This window comes from Armigeres subalbatus, chromosome 1 (genome assembly GCF_024139115.2).
Source record: "Armigeres subalbatus isolate Guangzhou_Male chromosome 1, GZ_Asu_2, whole genome shotgun sequence".
NCBI classification, from domain to species: Eukaryota; Metazoa; Arthropoda; class Insecta; order Diptera; family Culicidae; genus Armigeres; species Armigeres subalbatus.
The window spans coordinates 44,915,573-44,935,266 of NC_085139.1; the positions used below are offsets into that span (position 1 = coordinate 44,915,573).

The following is a 19,694-nucleotide window of genomic DNA, read 5'->3' on the forward strand; positions in this document are numbered from 1 at the left end:
TCCTCCGGAAGTTCCTCCAGGAATTCCTCCACAAGTTCCTCCAGGAATTCCTCCGGAAGTTCCTCCAGGAATTCCTCCGGAAGTTCCTTCAGGAATTCCTCCGGAAGTTCCTCCAGGAATTCCTCCGGAAGTTCCTCCAGGAATTCCTCCGGAAGTTTCTCCAGGAATTCCTCCTCAAGTTCCTCCAGGAATTCCTCCTCAAGTTCCTCCAGGAATTCCTCCGGAAGTTCCTCCAGGAATTCCTCCGGAAGTTCCTCCAGGAATTCCTCCGGAAGTTCCTCCAGGAATTCCTCCGAAACTTCCTCCAGGAATTCCTCCGGAAGTTCCTCCAGGAATTCCTCCGGAAGTTCCTCCAGGAATTCCTCCGGAAGTTCCTCCAGGAATTCCTCCGGAAGTTCCTCCAGGAATTCCTCCGGAAGTTCCTCCAGGAATTCCTCCGGAAGTTCCTCCAGGAATTCCTCCGGAAGATCCTCCAGGAATTCCTCCGGAAGATCCTCCAGGAATTCCGCCGGAAGTTCCTCCAGGAATTCCTCCGGAAGTTCCTCCAGGAATTGCTCCGGATATTCCTCCAGGAATTCCTCCGGAAGTTCCTCCAGGAATTCCTCCGGAAGTTCCTCCAGGAATTCCTCCGGAATGGCCAAATGTGCCTCACAAAAATATTTTCCCGCAACGTTTTTCGCACGTGTTCAGCTAGAAATTAGCACCATGCTAGATACAGTTGTGGGTAGAATTCCATTCGTGAAAAGAATCTTTCGGGATCGATCTTTCGGATCTTTCGGCTTCTCAGGACATTGAATGTCACTGTGCTTGCCACACGATAAACAAATTCATACACCTTATTTGCACCGAGTGCTTTCATTCACTAACATGTAAAGCACAAAGTTGCCGTAGCATCTGCGCCTTCACTTAGCTTGACGATTAATTAGCTAAAATTTTGCAACTATGGGGACGCTACATACTGGCTAAATTTAATTACCTCCTACTACAACATTGTTGCACCCCACTGCAGCTCATTTACCAAAACGCCACAATAGAACACCTTCTCCCACAGATATGGTACATGTGCGCACCCGCGTTGCGTAGATATGGCAAACATTTTGCAACAACATTCTTCGCTATTTTGCTCTGCTAGTTGGTGAAAATGATACAAAACAAACCGAGACGGTAAAGTTTTCCTCATATGATAAATTATTTGTTTCATTTTTCACGTGTTCAAGCTCACGCATTTTATCGACTGAGTGAAAACGGCGATTGCTCTAGTTCCAACAGTTAGTTTGCTTTGGACTTCGTCCTGACCAGTTTGTCACCTAAATTTAATCAGTTATTCCTCTAGTGCATAATGCAACACCCTCCCCTTCGCTTTCCGCTTCAGTTGATGCTCGATGTTCCTACACCGGCGGCCACCACCAGTCACTTGGTTGGGAAATGTGCCGCTGCATCCATCAACTGTGTTTTGAAGCGAAGCTTCCTGACGAACCAGCAGCAGCACCGTGGTTGCACCACCATACACACCTCGTTCAGTATACGAAAAACCACCGGTTCGCGAAGCCAGTTCGAATATATTACGCGCGGGATTATTGTTGTGGGAGCTTTCGGAATAATGATTGTGTCCGTGGAGATACTCGACATCATTACTATCCTTCTGAGATCTACATTAGCGAATAACCGAGTTATCAGCGGCAATTTTGTGGATGCCTCACGCTGCGTTTCGTGTCCCTCTAACAGTTGGTGTTCCCCGGAGAAAGGAAAAATCGAGCAATTCAATCTGACCAAAGTTTAACCTCTCAACGAACGACGACAGTACCCTGGGAAGAACAATGATTGCTACGGTGGGAATCGAGCACGTGGTGTGACATCCGTGCCGGTCGTTATCGGTGGGTGGTCGACGCTCTATACCTAGTGTTGTGTTGTGGATACACTTTTCGGAACGGTTGTGGGGATGGGGATGATATTGAATCGCTTTTGAATGGTCCGTCATTCGGTCGGTAGTCGAAGAGAATGGGATGGGTGTAGGATGTTTGCAGCAGGTATTTCTGCCAGATGTCAAGCGGGGTGGTTGACGATGTGGAAGGCGAAAGTTGTCAAACGGTAATGAATGGTTAGTTTTTTTTTTATTGTCAATCGAGAAAATTATTGCCTCAATCATGGCGGGTGATTGTTGTAGTCGGAATGGGAATTGACATTCATTGACACTCTATTTCTGGTCACTGCTATGTCTTGCTCTATTTTATTTTGCGTAACGCCTTTTAATAATATGTAGGGTATTAAAAAGGAGTTTGAACAAGCAAGATGGCTTAATATTGAAATCAATAGAATTTATCAAATTTGCGATAGCAGAACTTGGCAAGAATGACAAGCACGAAAACGAGAAATGACGAACGAGTAGTAAAGAGTAAGACGACTCACTTTGCACTTCACACTCCTCATTTCTAATTTTTCACTTCTCACTCTGAAAATCGAAAAGTATAAAGTGTAGTGTAGTGTAGTATAAAGTTTGAAGTGACAAGTGCGAAGTGAGAAATGGAAAATGAGGAATGAAAAACAAAAAGACGTTTCACTTTTCACAGTTAGAATTGGGAAATGGGAATACATTTTTTACTTTCCATAATAAGAAATGGGGATTAATTAGTGAGAAGGAAGTAATAAGAAGCCGAAAACGAGGAGTGAGGAGTGACAAGCAAGACGTCTCACTCTCACATCTCACTCCTAATTTCTCACTTCTCGCTTCTCACTGCGAAAAGTAAAAAGTGCGAAGTGTAAAGTGACAAGTGCCTTGTGAAAAGTAAGAAATGAGGAGTGAGAAGTGAGAAGTAAGACACAAGACGTTTCACTTCTCATTTCATACTACACAGTTCTCACTTTCACAGTGCGAAGTGAGAAGTGTGAATTAGGAAGTGCGGTGTTGAACTCAATAGTTCACAGAAGTTCAATTATTTTATGTAGTTTTTCTTATATTTTAATCTTTAAAAAATGTATATGACTGTCAATAGCATTTTGAAAGCATTTTAAAATATATTTCCCATACTTCATCATGTTAGGAGGTTCCGTAGCGTAGTTGGCTACAAATTCACCTTACAAGCGAATGGCAATGATAATCCTAAAACATCTCATTTGCCTGGATTTGGAGAGATATTATAATACCTCAAGTAAGACGCAAGTGAATGTATTTAAAAGTATCCAACGATCAATAAATTTAGTGAAATACTAGAAATTTTAGCAAACATTCTTTTTACGTGTGACGTAAAGAAAGGGTTGAGTGTAAAATTATAATGTTGAATATTTAACTTATAACCATTCAACTATTGTTCAATGATATCAATTGTTTAAATTAATTGAATTGTAGTTAAAATTCCATACCCCATGATAAGTCCATAAAATATTCTACGGTTAACCACTCTATACGATGAATTGCCAAGTCTCCTACTATATAAAATATGTTTCCACATATCTACCTCTCAGCACATACGACTCTCTACATGTATACTAAACTCGGTATTATTTTGTGTCGTTTCAGGGTGAACGTGTGCTTGCACCGGGCCAGATGGGAGCACCCTGCAGAGTTGCGATAAGTGTCGTGAAGGAAAAAGCCAGGAGAAGCACTCGCAAGTGAAAAAGTAATAATAATTTAATTACCCACATAATTAGTGTTAAGAGTGTGCAATAAATACCGAAGGGAGAAGCGTGAGTGTCGGGGCAAAGAGTGAGCCAAAAGTCGACGCAATCTTTTCGAGAATGTGTGAATGTGTGTAAAGCTGCTGCTTGTTTGGCATGGTGCCGTTGGTTGTAAATAGCTGAATCGCGTGTCCTGGGGCGTGAGAAAGTGAAGTTCAATGGCAACAAGGAGCGCCAAATCGTTAGCATCTTGTTGATGGCGCTCAGAGCAATGCTGGCCGGAGCGGAAATAGTTCCCAAGCCGGTGACGGCGGCTACGCTAGATCCGCTGCTGCTGGTGGCCAACTCGTCTACGGTTGTCGGAAACGCGTCATCAGCGTACCAGTTTTATGACGGCAATGGGACGGGGTCAGTTTCCGACACGGCCACCGTTACGGATCTGATCAGCACGGCTGCCAACCGGACGACCACCGCGCTCTCCACTCCCGACGAGGACCGTTTCTTCGAGGTGGGAGTACTGTGTATGAAAAGCTTAATCTTCGGATCGATCATCATCGGGGCTGTGCTAGGAAATGCACTCGTTATCATTTCGGTGCATAAAAATAGGAAACTAAGGTAGGTGATACAAGTACATATCAAGTTTTGAAAGCGGACATTGAGCTTTCGTTAGAGCAAGTTTTGTCATTGATGGGTTGTGTTTTTAAAAAAAGTATACCTTGATTCATTTATTTGGAGCATTTGTATTGTAATTTTAAAAGCATTTAAAAAGCGTGAAAATAGCTTGCAGTGAAAATTAAAAAAAAGCAATTTTATGGAAATTCTTTAGAATTTTTTGTGGGCTTTTACAATATTATTTTTTTATTATTTTATTATTTGTTCTAAAAATTTTCAACTAGAATTTTATATCTCAGGACTGTTTCATGAACATTTATTGCTTCTTACTTTCTTTTCCAAATCAATACCAATCTTTCGCAAGTTAATGGATTTTGTGCCACACATAGTACCACAAGCGCACTCAATAAAATCTATCAGCTGCAACCACAAAGTGCAATATTTCTTCACCCATCGAGCAATAGCCGGTCAGTGATTTGAAATTGATTGGAACAGCTTATTGGTTTTGCTTCCGGCTGGATCTGCGGACATTTCTGTACCGGTCATCGACCGACACAGCATCAACGTTTTCCCAAGGAATACGGCGAACCAAGAGGAGCAGCATTTAGCAGACCCAGAACACAAATCATTTCTACAGCATCAGCAGGCATCCCGGATCGAGACGGGCACACAGATTGAGATTGATGCTTTTTGCGTAATAAATCTTTGTGGCGATGTGATGGCTGGTTCGTTGGTTGGACGATTGGTGGTATCGATCCCGGGCTAACTAATTTAACCGGCTGACAGCTAATCTGAAATGCTAATTTGTGCTTTCCGACCCGAGAAAAGGATGACCCCCGGGGGGATGAATTCGCTGCGACACATAATTCTACGGGTGGGAGGCGGATTGGTTTCTGAAAGTAATGTGCTGCGAGTTGTTAGGTTAGGAGTAATGGATTTCAATTCATTACATTATCGCGGCTGAATAAACAGCTAATTTACGTGATCGTTATGAGGGAAGTGGGATCGCAGGAGTAAATAGCGCATTATGAGCAATTTGATTCATTATTCAATGGTCTCTTGCAGTGAAACGAGCTCCGAGTGCTGAAGGTAAAAGTGTTGCGCGGGGTGCAGTATTAGATTGGTTTAGGAGCTATCATACTTATATCCATATTCTGTCACCATCGAGCTAATTATTTTAATGTTATTTTATGAAGAATTATGTCATTACCAATGTTTAAATAAGAAAATGATCTATTCTGGCATAAATCCTATTGAGGGATTACTGCATCGAGGGGGACCGACTTCTATGTGCACCACATCATAGATGGTTTACACGGTAGAGGATAATCGCTCCAACGAGTTTATTCATGATTATTTTTAGTACTCGTGAATACCATTGAATCGCGGAACCATAATCTTTCGAAGATAAAAATAAACGAAACTCAAGTAGACGCAAAATAGTTTGTGCTTTAAAATTTAATTAACTTAAATTGAAAAACACAAAGTTCAACGACTCAACCAGAGAGAAGGATGTTTCAGCACCGCTCGCTTGCATTAATATCGCGAAAAACCCGACGCCATTATCCAGTCAACGAAATACATCATCTGCTATTGCTGGCCAGGGATGAAACGCTGGGGTTGTCCTGAACCATAAGCCGTGCTCCAACTGGAAATCGGGAACAGAACTGGACATCCTCCACTGCACCTCCACGGACCACCAAAGAATTCGAACAAGATATTGTGACCCCCTGTAACCTTTTTCCAACCATGGACTATCAACGAACGGATACTCAAGCAGAGAGGAGGATCATGCTGACTGTCTCGCGGCCATCTGGATGCCCTCAATCGGAAGCAACACGGGACTGGAATGGGTATCCATCTGGGTGGCTGCAGATGCGCAAACTCTCCTCCATACTCATATCGCTTCAGAAAAGCCCATCAGCATGCTGCCGTTATCTACTTCTACGCATTCTGTCGCTTATCCTTACCCGATTTGCTTGCTACAAGTTGCATTCGACGCAAAATCCAGTCCCATTGTGCCCTATTGAAAATTGGCCAGATAGGACTATGAGCTCGGAAATTATGGCCGAAATACATTTTTTTTAATGAAAAAGCGTGTAAAAAACTCTAGCTTACTCTCACTCACACTCAACCGATGTGTATTCGACGGAGAATTCTTTACTATTTAAAAAAGGCCAGATAAGGCTATGGGTTTGGAAGTTATGGCCAAAATACATTGCTTTGTGAAAAAGCGTTTCAAAAAATCTAGCGCACGTTTTCAGGCACATTTTCTCAAATCGGTTGAGCTCCCAACAAGTTGCATTCGATGAGGAATCCTGTTCCTTCGATTCTTATTGAAAATTTGGCAGATCGGACTATGGGCTGAGAAACAGTTTGTGTTACAAAAAAGGGGGAAGGGTTGTTTGGCCGAATGCCACTAGGTAGAAGGTTTTTTGGCCGAATATACCATTTGGCCGAACAAACCATTTTAGCGAAAGGGTCATTAGACCGAAAGGATAATTTGGCCGAAAGGGTCATTTGGCCGAAAATGTTGTTTTGCCGAAAGGTTTGTTTGGTAGTTTGGCCGAAAGAATGAGAATTGAGACGTCTCTCTTCTCACTCCTAATTTCTCACATTTCAAATGACCAATTCGGCATAGGTACTGAAGTAAAACATATTTTTGCTCATAGATCATTAATTAACGGCTACGCAGGTAATTAGTATATGATTAAACCCCACAGTCGTTTCCCAAAAAAATGGTAAAAACATATTTTTGCTTCTTCTTATGAGTTCCGAATTCGTTTTTGTTCAAACATTCCGATTGGAATCTCACCTTTGCACAGAGCTCTAATCAGTCAGAGGGTTCAGCAGATCCACCAAATTCGTATCCGCTTCTTTCCTAATTAATCAGCGCTCTAGAGCCGGGTTCGAAACCAGCCTAAGATTGAGTTACGTGTTTATAATTAACTCCATTGACTGGTTTGTTTGATGAGGAGTGCCAGCGAGAGATGGACGAGAAAAATGTTGCTAGGGGTCGAATGCTAGTGGCTCGTACCCGTTCCAACAGAGAGCGGTACAGTGTAGCAACGGCAGAAGAGAAACGAATCCACCGCAGAAAAAAAAGACAAAACGAAGAGAGTGTGATAGCTGAAGTGCAGGAGAACATGGATAGAAACGATATGCGGAGGTTTTACGCAACTGTCAATGGCGCGCTGCATAAGACTACGCCAGTGCCCGCCATGTGCCATGTGACCGAGAGGGGAATTTGCCGACAGACAATACTATGATGGCAGCTAGGTGGAAGAAGCTCTTCGAAGATTTGTTGAACGGTGAAAAAGGGGGGCATTAAGGAGCAGGATGGACATAGTCGGCGACGATCAAGCTGTGATATCACCAACGCTGGACAAGGTTAGGAAGGCTCTGAACAAGCTGAAAAACAGTAAAGCTGCTGGGAAGGACGAGATCCCAGTCGAGTTTCTCAAACATGGAAGTGAGCAGCTGCATCAATCAATCCACCACATTATCCAGAAATTATGGTAGAATGAAGAACTGCCTGCCGGTTTGTTGGATGGTCTGATATGCCCAATCTATAAGAAAGGGCACATACTAGAGTGTGCCAATAACAGAGGGATCGCCCTTCTGAACTCGGCGTACAAAATCCTGGTGCGTATCCAGTTTAACAGACTGAGACCGCTTGAGGGGTCCTTCGTCGGCGAATACCAGGCAGGTTTTCGTGAGGGCCGATCAACGACGGATCAGATGATTATCCTCACCATCTGTTCATTGATTTCAAAGCAGCGTTCGATTCAGTGAAGAGAAATGGGCTGTGGCAGATAATGTCCGAACATGGTTTTCCGGCGAAACTGATTAGACTGATACGTGCAACGCTGGATGGCTCGAAATCATGTATTCGGATTGCAGACAGAGTGTCAACCTCGTTGGTGACCGTAGACGGATTGAAGCAGGGTGATGCACTTTCAAATTTATTGCTCAACATTGCACTCGAAGGCGCTATTAGGAGATCTGGAGTGCAGAGGCTTTGTGGGCGACATCGACCTTATTGGAATCGATCGCAGAGCACTAGTGGAGGCTTTTGCCCCACTGAAGAGGAACCCGGGCAGAAGCCATGAACAGAATAACAGAACATGATATGGACTTGATTGATATAAGAGATAAAAGATCAGAGGACAATAAATATCATAAATTTGCACTGAAATATCATTTAAATAATTAGATATGCTATGGATAAGAACAAACTAATGGCGCATGATATTGATTATTTATTACAAAAAGCATACTTGCAAAATATTGATATTGTCGTGTGATCTTTTATCTCTTATATCAATCATGTCCATATCTCATTTTGCTATCTTATCAACATTTGATATTGTTGAGCTATTTTCGTCTACTCTGGGAGACGGCGAGGATAGGCTTAACCATTAACTCTACCAAGACAAAGTACATGGTGGCAGGTAGAGTTAGAGGAAGGCCTAGTGGTGTTAAATATCTTGGCTGTGCATATGCACAGCATATGTTTCGAAATGGACAAATTGATATGAAATTTGCGAAAAAGAATCCACGTGTCTTGGAGGGACTCGAACCCTCAACCTCCTACTCTCTAGATAGGCGTGATAACCCCTACACAACAAGACCACTTAAAGGTCACGTTTGCGGAAAAGCCATCAGAATCCGAGTACCAACCTCCACCGCGGTTAGCTCTCTTTTTTGCAAATTGAATATCTTTCGGATGCTTGATTTGTCCAATCTCCACATGTGCTTTACTATTGTATACCCACAGCCAAGCGAGTGCACATTGTTTATTAAACGAGAGGATCGCACTCCATGCCCCAGGAACTGTCTGGGCGGGACGGTATAGAATGCGAATTCAATCGCACTCTGCTGTGCCAAAGGCTTGCTTGGCTAAAGCATTTGATGAGTTTGATTGCCTTAACGTAAGCGGTCGCGTGTACTCAGACGACTAATGACGGTGAAAGACCGACACTTGATTACAATTAATTGCATATTATTCGGCAACTCGGCCGTACGAAAACCATTTTTTTGTTAAATATCTTGGCTGTGCATATGCACAGCATATGTTTCGAAATGGACAAATTGATATGAAATTTGCGAAAAAGAATCCACGTGTCTTGGAGGGACTCGAACCCTCAACCTCCTACTCTCTAGATAGGCGTGATAACCCCTACACAACAAGACCACATCAAGTGTCGGTCTTTCACCGTCATTAGTCGTCTGAGTACACGCGACCGCTTACGTTAAGGCAATCAAACTCATCAAATGCTTTAGCCAAGCAAGCCTTTGGCACAGCAGAGTGCGATTGAATTCGCATTCTATACCGTCCCGCCCAGACAGTTCCTGGGGGGCATGGAGTGCGATCCTCTCGTTTAATAAACAATGTGCACTCGCTTGGCTGTGGGTATACAATAGTAAAGCACATGTGGAGATTGGACAAATCAAGCATCCGAAAGATATTCAATTTGCAAAAAGAGAGCTAACCGCGGTGGAGGTTGGTACTCGGATTCTGATGGCTTTTCCGCAAACGTGACCTTTAAGTGGTCTTGTTGTGTAGGGGTTATCACGCCTATCTAGAGAGTAGGAGGTTGAGGGTTCGAGTCCCTCCAAGACACGTGGATTCTTTTTCGCAAATTTCATATCAATTTGTCCATTTCGAAACATATGCTGTGCATATGCACAGCCAAGATATTTAACAAAAAAATGGTTTTCGTACGGCCGAGTTGCCGAATAATATGCAATTAATTGCCTAGTGGTGTTGTTGGAACACGGCTAATGTGACCAGCAAGCGTCCTGGGAAACGCGGGACGCCTATCTGGGTTGCGTCACTGGCTTGAAAATAAATCCACCAAAAGTGCATTTCACATAGAAATTCGGCCCAAAAAAAAATATAAAAATATTTGGTGGACTGTATATATTGGAATAAATTTGTAAACCGAAGTTGAAAATGCAGCATCTGGTCACATTGTGTCTGACGTCTGGTCACATTAGACACGGCAGTTGCTTCTGTCCATCGCCGTTGGGGCTAAAACCAACTCAAGCAACGTCAATTTGCTTGAACTGCACTATAGCAGATTGTTTCTCCTGAGCTTAAGACTTTGTACGGATGAGTTTGTCAAAAAAGTGTCCCTATTATAGGTTTTCGAGACCATTGGGTTTGGCGAATATTCGGCTGTAAACTTATTGCTGTCCGAGTGAATTCTTTAAGAATCTGTTGCGACAGGTAGGGTTAAGGCAGGCATTTTTGCCTTTTCGTCATAGTCTCGAAAACCAATAAACGAGACACTTTATTGCTAAACTCATCCATACCAAATCATAAACTTAGAAGAAACGTTGTGTTTTAGTGGAGATCTAGCAAAAGGGCGTTGATTTTGATGGTTTTATCCCGTACGACGAAGGACGAAAATACCTGCCGTGTCCCAATATTTTACAGACTTTTTAACGTCAATATCTCCCAACCAGCGGATGGCAGATTTTAATACAGTTCTGCATAAGAACCTTGCAGAAATTGTATAATAATTGGGCATATACAAATTCGGAAGATTTTAATACAATTATTGTATTGAAATAATACAGATTTGTATTATTTTAATACAATATTTGTATGAAAAGCTTACAGAATTGTATATGCCCATATTTTATACAATAATTCTCAGATTGGTTTTTTGTCTATAGACATGATACACATTACAGATTTATACAGATTTTTTATTATTCTGAATGTTGTTGAACCTTGAAAAAATATATGCGAAATCTGAATAAAATATCAAGATTCTAAATAGAATCTTAAAGCTTAAACTATATTCAGGAAATTTCCACCAATTGAGTTATGTTACAATCCAAGATAATAATGATCATGATACTCAAATACTCAGTTTGGTTTTCGAAAAGGTAAAGGAACAAACGATTGTTTAGCGTTGCTCTCTTCAGATATTCAGCTGGCCTTTGCGCACAAGGAGCAATTGGCTTCAGGATTCTTGGATATTAAGGGCACTTTTGATTCAGTTTCCATAGAAGTACTGTCAGACAATCTGCACAGTAATGGATTACACGTTATTTTGTATAATTTCTTGTACAATTTGTTGTCAGAGAACCAAATGAACTTCACACTCGGCACTCTGACAACTTCCAGAAATAGCTACATGTGCCTTCCCCAAGGTTCATGCTTAAGTCCCTTGCTTTATGATTTCTATATTAAAGATATTGACAATTGTTTGGAATGCACGGACAATGCACGCTCAGGCAACTTGCAGATGGCCGTGGTCTCTCTAAAAGGTCCATGTGCAGATGTCTTGCAAGGACCATTGCAAAGTACCCAAGATAATCTGACTGTTTGTGCCAGACATTTAGGGATCGAGTTTTCACCGCAAAAAACTCAGTTGGTTGTGTTTACTAGGAAGCCAGTGGCGTAGCCACGGAGGTGGTTTTGGACATAACCCCCCCCCCCAGGAGACAAAATTTTTAGAAGAAATTTTTTTTTCGAAAAAAAAATGTTTGTAAACGCCCCCCTAGAGGTGTGCGCCGCCGCCGCCGACAGTTTTTGGCTCGCCGCCGCCGCCGGCATTTTTGCATTGGCGCGCCGCCGTTTAAAATTTTGTGACCCCGCTGATCTATATTTTTCCACGCCGATTAAAACTTGAAGAAGTCCGCAGAATTTTTCGTGGAAATTTCGAAGATTCAGACGAATTTCCGTAGAATTTCCCGAATGATCCCCACATCATCACGTTGGAAACTAAAAAAAACTGGGAGTGGAAATTCCGAAGAATTTTTCGCTGAAATAAAATTTTTGTCGTTTGGCAGAAAGCAATTTGGCCGAAAGCCACAATGCAGAAAGTTGGTAGGCCGAATATGTAGTTTGACCATACATATCATTTGACCGAAGCCCATCTAGCCCAAAGTTATTTGGTAGAAAATGTTATTTGGTCGACGACCCTTTCCTGTTTTAAATATTTTCCAATGGAACTTTTGAAGAATTTCTTATGAACAATACAGAGAACCTCCCGCAGAAATCCAAAATCCTTCCGGAAAAAAATCGTTGAAATACTGAACCTTTTCCGTGAAAATTCGAAAATTTCACTCATAAATTTTGAATTTTAGTGAAACAAGGTGTCTACTCAATTGTAAAAAGAAAATTCCCAATTTTTTCCAGTTTCTTTTTTCAGGTACTCTACATTAATTTTGTGTTAAAACAAACGTGCCATATACACATTTTTGCAGAAAGATAATCAATTCAAACAAGTCAAACTAAACACGTTTTGTAAAAGAAATTATTGGTGGCCTCACAACATTTTTTCTTCTTATTGGCAGAGGTTGCATATCTCACCACAGATAACAGACATGGATGCTCGCACAACATTTTGTTAAAAACGTGTGAAAAGATTTAAATCGCGCCGCCAACGCAGGCTGCCCGACGTAAAATTCAATCCCACTAAGTGATGGCGCTGGCATACACTACATAAACAATGCAGTGCTGCAACCTAGGAGTGAGCCTAGGAGCAATCCGGAATGAACACTAACGCTAAAAACACAGACAAACAACCGTAACACTAGAGAAATTACCATCGACCATGACTTCAACGATCAATTTGAATTTGATGGGTTGCGCTTTTCACAACTAGAGGCGTTAGTGTCATAATCCTTCGAGTTTGACATTTCACTCCAGCGCTTTCTGGTGACAATGTCTTACGAAACATTGTTTCGTGTAACATTCTCGCAAGATGGTGGTAGAGAAGTTGGGCGATGGATTTTTCAGAAAAATGTTCAAGCTGTTACGTCTGTTTGTCTGTGCTAAAAACTAGAACACAGCAAATTTTAACTTAATTTACTTATCAGCACACTAGCACCGCGCAACGGGGGCATAACGGCATACTTCAAAATGACCAGTACAAACTTTTACCCAAGCACGCGAATGAAGATGAACGTCTGTTCTCTGTGATCCCACCAGCACAGCGGTTCTCAACCTGTTTCTTGAGAGGTACCCCTTCGAACTTTTGCATTAATTGAGGTACACCTTCTTGAAACTAAGCTTCCGAGCCTCTTGAAAGGAGGCTTCCGAGCTTTTTGAAAAAGAAACTTCCGATCCTCTTGAAAGGATCGATCCGAGCTTTTCGAAAAAAGGCTTCTGACTCTCTTAAAATGAGGCTTCCGGGCCTCTTGGAAGGAGACATAGGCCTCGTGAAAGGAGGCTTCCGAACCTTCCCTAGTAGCACGGGTGTTCCACATGGGTTACGATAGCTCATATGTGTCCAGATTTAGTCACTATAAAGTTGCTGCAACCATTTTTTCCTGACATGTGCTGCTCGGGTTTTGCAAGAAGGCTTCTGAACATCTTGAAAGGAGGCATCCGAGATACTCTGAAGAAAGCTTCTGAGAAGTGTAGAAGGATGTTTCTAATCCTCTTGCACGAAGCAACCGATGTTTCTAATATATTATTCAACATTTTGTATAGATCAGGTAGATTGCATTGAAGATCTTTTAAATTTGATCATTCGACGTTTTGTCCGTTTAATCTTTTGTTCCGCAGCTCTTCATACGCTGGCGCTGTTGGCTTTGATCTACTGAACGCCATGCATATTATGTAGACAAAGTTTTGAAATAAAAAAAAATACACAATTATCAAAACTTTATCAATAAGCTCCGATTAAAATTGTAATACGTCCGCCATTATGGATTTTTGTCCGAGGTACCCCCTAAGACCAGCGAAGGTACCCCCAGGGGTACATGTACCCCAGGTTGAGAACCCAGCCACCTTCTGTATGGTTTTGTTTTATAGCCCTGACTCCTTCGGAACTTCCTCCAGAATTCCATAAAAAAAATCCTTTAGGTATCCTTCGTAAAATACTTGGGAGATTTTTGCAGATATTCTTCTAAAATTTCTTCGAAAATTCGATGGATATTAATTAGTACTTTCTTTAGAGGAACTTTAAACTTCTTCAAGAATTGTTCCGGAAATTTGTTTGGGACTTTATCCGGGAATCCATTCAGAACTTCGTACGGATATTCCTTCAGAAAATCATTTGACGATTCCTTTGTAAATTCTTGTACGAGTTCCTTTAGCAATTTAGCACAATTCTTTTGGAGGTTCCTTCGGAAATTCCTTTATAAATTTCATTGGAAATTTTAATAAAATTCAGGAATTTCTTTGGAAATTATCAATAGAATTCATTTGATTTCCCGGATAAATGCTTATCTCTCTTTAGGTATTGCTTCGGGAATTTTCCAATAATGAATATTTTTTTAAAAATTTCCAATAATGAATATTTTGGAAAAAAAAAATCTGAAAAAGATGCTCCCGTTGATGTCTTGAAAATATCACGAAAAAATGAAAAAAAAATCTTCGAGAACGTTATGCAAAAATCACCACGCCGATTAACGCCGCCGCCGGTTAAAATGGTCTTCGGCGTGACGCCGAAAACGCCGCCGCCGCCGACCAAAATTCTGGCAAACGCCGCCGCCGTCGATTTTCGGACCGGCGCACACCTCTACGCCCCCCCCCCCAGACCAATTTTCTGGCTACGTCACTGCACTATGGTCCAGGATACAGATTTACGCGGAAAGATGCATTTTACGCCAAAACTATATTTTTTAGAAAAAACTGTTGTTCTACAAAATTGTTCGAAATAGTAAGGCCATCATTATGGTGCAACCAAAAAATAGGGTGGCCCATCATATAAAAAAAAATTGAATTTTTTTTTTATTTTTTGGAATATTGACATGTTATGTTCTACAAAGTTATAGCGCAGCTTATTCCAATTAATTTTGCTGAAAAAACTTTTTCTGTAGCTTTTAAGTTGGCTGATTTAGAGCAATTTTACCTAATTGGATTAGCGTGTACCTCACAAAAACAGTATTTTCAATCTACTTTTTTTGTTTTGGTTTTCTCGAAAAAGTCGTCTTCAGGTGACTTTTAGAGCTCAAAAAAATGCAACTTTTGATGGGTAAATATGCTCAATATCTTCTACCAATCGAAAGTTATAATTGTTTTTCTGTCAAAATTACATTTTTTTCATAAGTTGATATCTCCGGTTAGGGCAGCCCAAAAAAAATATGTTCACACGGCATTTGAAAGAGAAATTCATATTCTTTATTATGTCAAAAAATTGGAGATATGTTATTTTTTTATCTCAAGGTTTACTAATTTTACTTAAATCATGTTTTTTCAAATAAATTGATATAACTCGACATTGGAAGAAGATACAAACGATATTCTTATAGCAAAACACGCGTTTTGGAAAGCCCCAAAAGTCTTCAGAAGAGGTAATGATGTGCACTCATAACGATTAACGAAAAGGCGGGGCCAATGAGATTACTTCATTAGATACAAGAAAGCTGCTTTCCGGCGTTCGTGAGTCATTTTGATCGAGATTCCACAGAAAGCGGTTCCGAAGAAAGGGAGAGTCTGGCAAATTCAAAGCATCCTCAGAAAATTTCTCGCCAATTCTGAATTACGTTATGAGCTATTAAAGATGTAAAATACGTTTTGTTGAGAAGAGTAAAAAATGAAAATTTGGTCCAAGATGAAATTTATTCATAGCACAAAACATTATCGGCATCGGTGGCAGCAAGCCGGATTTCGTGCCGGAAGATCCTGTGTGAACCATATTGTCACGCTCCGCATTATTCTGGAGCAGGTCAACGAATTCCAAGAGTCCCTTTACTTGGTATTCATTGACTACGAAAAAGCTTTCAAACGTCTCAATCACGAGAATATGTGGGGCGCCCTGAGACGCAAGGGGGTTCCTGAGAAAATCATCGGCCTCATCGAAGCACAGTAAGAGGCCTTTTCGTGTAGAGTGCTGCACAATGGGGTCCTGTCCGACCCTATCCGGGTCGTAGCTGGTGTGAGGCAAGGATGTATTCTATCACCGTTACTGTTCCTCATCGTAATCGATGAGATTCTGGTAGATGCGATTGACCGTGAACCAAACCGCGGGCTGTTATGGCAGCCTATAACCATGGATCACCTAAACGACTTCGAATTGGCTGATGACGTTGCACTCCTCGCGCAACGGCGCTCTGATATGCAGAGTAAGCTCAACGACCTTGCCGAGCGCTCCTCCTCGGCAGGTTTAGTCATCAACGTCAACAAAGCCAAATCGTTGGATGTAAACACGGTGACTCCTTCCAGTTTCACAGTAGCCGGGCAACCAGTGGAGAATGTTGGAAGCTTCCAATATCTTGGTAGCCAAATGGCGTCAGACGGCGGTACCAAGATCGACATAGGCGCACGGATCAAAAAAGCAAGGGCTGCCTTTGCGAGTTTAAGAAATATCTGGGAAAACAGGCAGATAAGTGAACGCACCAAAATACGAATTTTCAACTCTAGCGTGAAATCTGTGCTGTTATACGCTAGCGAAACATGGTGTGTATCAGTGGAGACCACACAACGGCTGCAGATGCCTGCGGTATATAATTCGGGCCTGGTGGCCTCACAACTGGATCTCAAACAACGAGCTCCATCGTCGTTGTCACCAGAGGCCGATAGCAACAGAAATTCGGGATGGGAAGTGGGGCTGGGTCGGCCACACTCTACGTGAGGGCGGAAACGAAATCTGTAAACTAGCATTAGACTGGAAGCCAGCGGGACAACGTATCAGAGGCAGACCCAGAGGCTCATGGCGGCGAAGCCTCAATAGAGAAATAAAAGAAGTTGACCGAAATCTAACCTGGCAACAGGTTAGACCGATAGCCGGGCAACGCTCAGGATGGAGATCTTTCAAGTCGGCCCTTTGCACCACCGGAGGTGTACAGGATCCATAAGTAAGTGAGTAAAACAAAACATTATCGCTTGGCATCTGTTGGTCTGAGCGACAGTCGCCATCGATTTGGTTCTGGTCCACTATTTTATATAAAAGAAGGTTGATCCGGGATGAAATTTCTACAAAGTCCGAAACTTAATTGCTTAGCGACGACAGAAAACTACTCTTCGGTAGCAGAGTTACAAGTGCAAGGGAGGAAGATGATGCAATAAATTTATTTGAATGGATGGAATCAATAACAGGAACCACCTGCCCATGATCGCATATTTGTAACACTCACATTTTTGTTAATTTTGTACAAAGCATGTCAATCGTTCAGAAAGCTCAATTTACTGCATCTAATCTCACAACAGTAAAATAGGCTTTACTATCTTGCTCATCTGTGGAAAGCTGGAAATGATTGAGTTTGTGAGGAGGATTGACAGACGATCTAAAAAACAACCAAAATGCAAATGTTACAAATATGCGATCATGGGCAGCCAAGCTACCACGTCATACCGAGATGACAAAAGTCCATTTTTGCAAATTAATCCTTTCTTTCCAGAAAATGCTGGTCCTGAGAAGGACCAATTTTCTTTCCCTAATCCGCCTTACCAATAATTAACAGCAACCAAACGCTTGTCAGAACCTTCTATTGAAATTTCATTCCGTGCTGCTATTGTCCGACGGCCACTCGATGATTTTTCGCTAAGAATATATTTTCAATATAGAAAAAAGCGTAGTCGTAGGTCAAAAAGCAATAAAAGCTCATTCTATATTCTAACTGGAACTTAGCCTGCTTTTCAACTTAGTATCAACCATTGCATGAATATGTAGCTTGTGTGGCAAGAACGATGGATATACTATGCCCAGGGAGTCGAGAATGTTACCTTTAAATTGAAACTTGTTTGTTGTGCGTGCATAACCCGTGACAAATTATCGGAATAGACAATTCAATGCCGGAAGGGGGATTATAGTTTTCCGGACCTGTCTGCAGTAGAAGTGATCCAATAAGCATTTCAACGAACCAGCTCCGATGCGTCATGCAAAGATAGAAGAAACAAGCGATTGTACCTACGCTACAGGATAGAAGCACACATTGTATTACTGGCATAGAATCACGAAACGATTCTATTCTATACCAGCTTGTGTAGGATTGTAGGATTATGGTACTCAGCAGGCATCCATGTACGAGTCAGTGCAGTTCCATTGAATCAGATTAGGACCGCTTATGGTGGACCAACCGTGTGTGCACTCGTAAGGTTCCGTTACGATAATGAAAACGAGATTCACGAAGCATCCGTTTGTCAGGTCGATTGCGGTATGGTGACACCCCCGTGATAACCATCATCGTTGTTATTACTTCCGTGCGCGGTTCCGATGAGACACATCTGGGTAGCGAATAGGTGAACATGGCAGGGACATGTCCGGTTTTGTTGAAGATGATGGTAATCGATGTTCGCTGCGGATGCGACGTTGATTAATTGGATGTTGCCAGTGGCTAGCCCTATTAGCATTTGCTTTGTTTGAAAACTTGAAATCAGTCAAGCTTAAAGCGTGCGAGAACTTAAACTTGTTTACTGAAAATGATTGAAACTTTTTTTTCGAGACCTACGGCAGCTCAGATTGCAAAGTTGCAACCATTCTCAAATTATTGCTGGCGCGAATCTTAACTACAGTTTATCGGTATCCTTCCAGGCTGTGAAATATTGTTAACCTATAATTTAGTACTGGCATTTGGACCAAAGTTTTCCAAACGCTTATTTTAACATCATCACGTTTTTTATAGGAATCCTTAGGTACTTTGGTATCAGGGTCAAACTGTCTACCATCGATCACTTCTTTCCAAATATGACAAACCAAAATGGTCCACACATTTTGTAGAATTGTTTTGAAATTGCCCTTCAAGAGAAAACGTCAATCCAAAAAAATCAATGGCTGTGGTTTGATTTGAATCTGCCTTTTGATAGCCTAACTTTTTTGTAGATCAAGTTTTACTGGTTGAGACGAATGTTAGCAACGTACAAATCGTAAACAAATGATGTGATAAAAATTATTTGGATATAGCACTTAAAATAGAAAATGGAAAACGGATTTGGCTCGCAAGAGAAAACAATCTCTTGGATGAAAAACAGACTGTTGGCAACGATCGGCAAATTTATTACTCGATTGCAAAGTGGGCCTCTTCATTAAGCTCATGTCCATACAAATTACCTACAAGGGGGCGCATAGTCATTTGTTCCCATGATCGCCGTAGACAGTCACTCTGCGCAACCAAACACGCGTGAAGCCCCACAAACTTGTAACCCGGCCCATAACCTTTTCACTCAAATCCCATGATCTGCCAAAGACTGCCGACAAAGACCACAAAAGGATCGCAAATTGATTAAAGCTATTAGAACAGATGCCGGTATCAACATTTTCGCACACAAACGCACGCACCAACGCGGATAAAAGTATTGGCAAAGTATATCCAGGCGGCAGCCTCCAACGCAAGCTCTCCTTTTTCCTCTTCGGTGAACCAGAATCAGGGTATTAGAGTGTCTGCCGACGCGCCGCAACCGACGGATGTCTGCCATACGTAACCACACTCGAGCCGAGATACTGATTACGGCAAATCATTCGCCACTTGGTGGCACGGGGAGGGTTGGTTGAAAATGGATACTCTGCAGCAGCTAGGATATTCCACCGGCATTGCGGTTCAATCTATATATCCTTCTC

At 41.8% G+C, this 19,694-nt stretch overlaps 1 protein-coding gene across 1 annotated transcript in view; it reads left to right on the top strand.

Annotated features, from left to right (window-relative positions):
• Window positions 1-19,694, top strand: part of LOC134225098 (putative uncharacterized protein DDB_G0277255) — a 506,490-nt gene that overhangs the window by 165,413 nt on the left and 321,383 nt on the right. Inside the window, exon 3 of the mRNA XM_062704885.1 lies at window positions 3,515-4,227. Coding sequence (XP_062560869.1) covers window positions 3,869-4,227 — 359 coding nt within the window. The 5' untranslated portion in view covers window positions 3,515-3,868. The remainder of the gene's footprint in view (window positions 1-3,514; window positions 4,228-19,694) is intronic.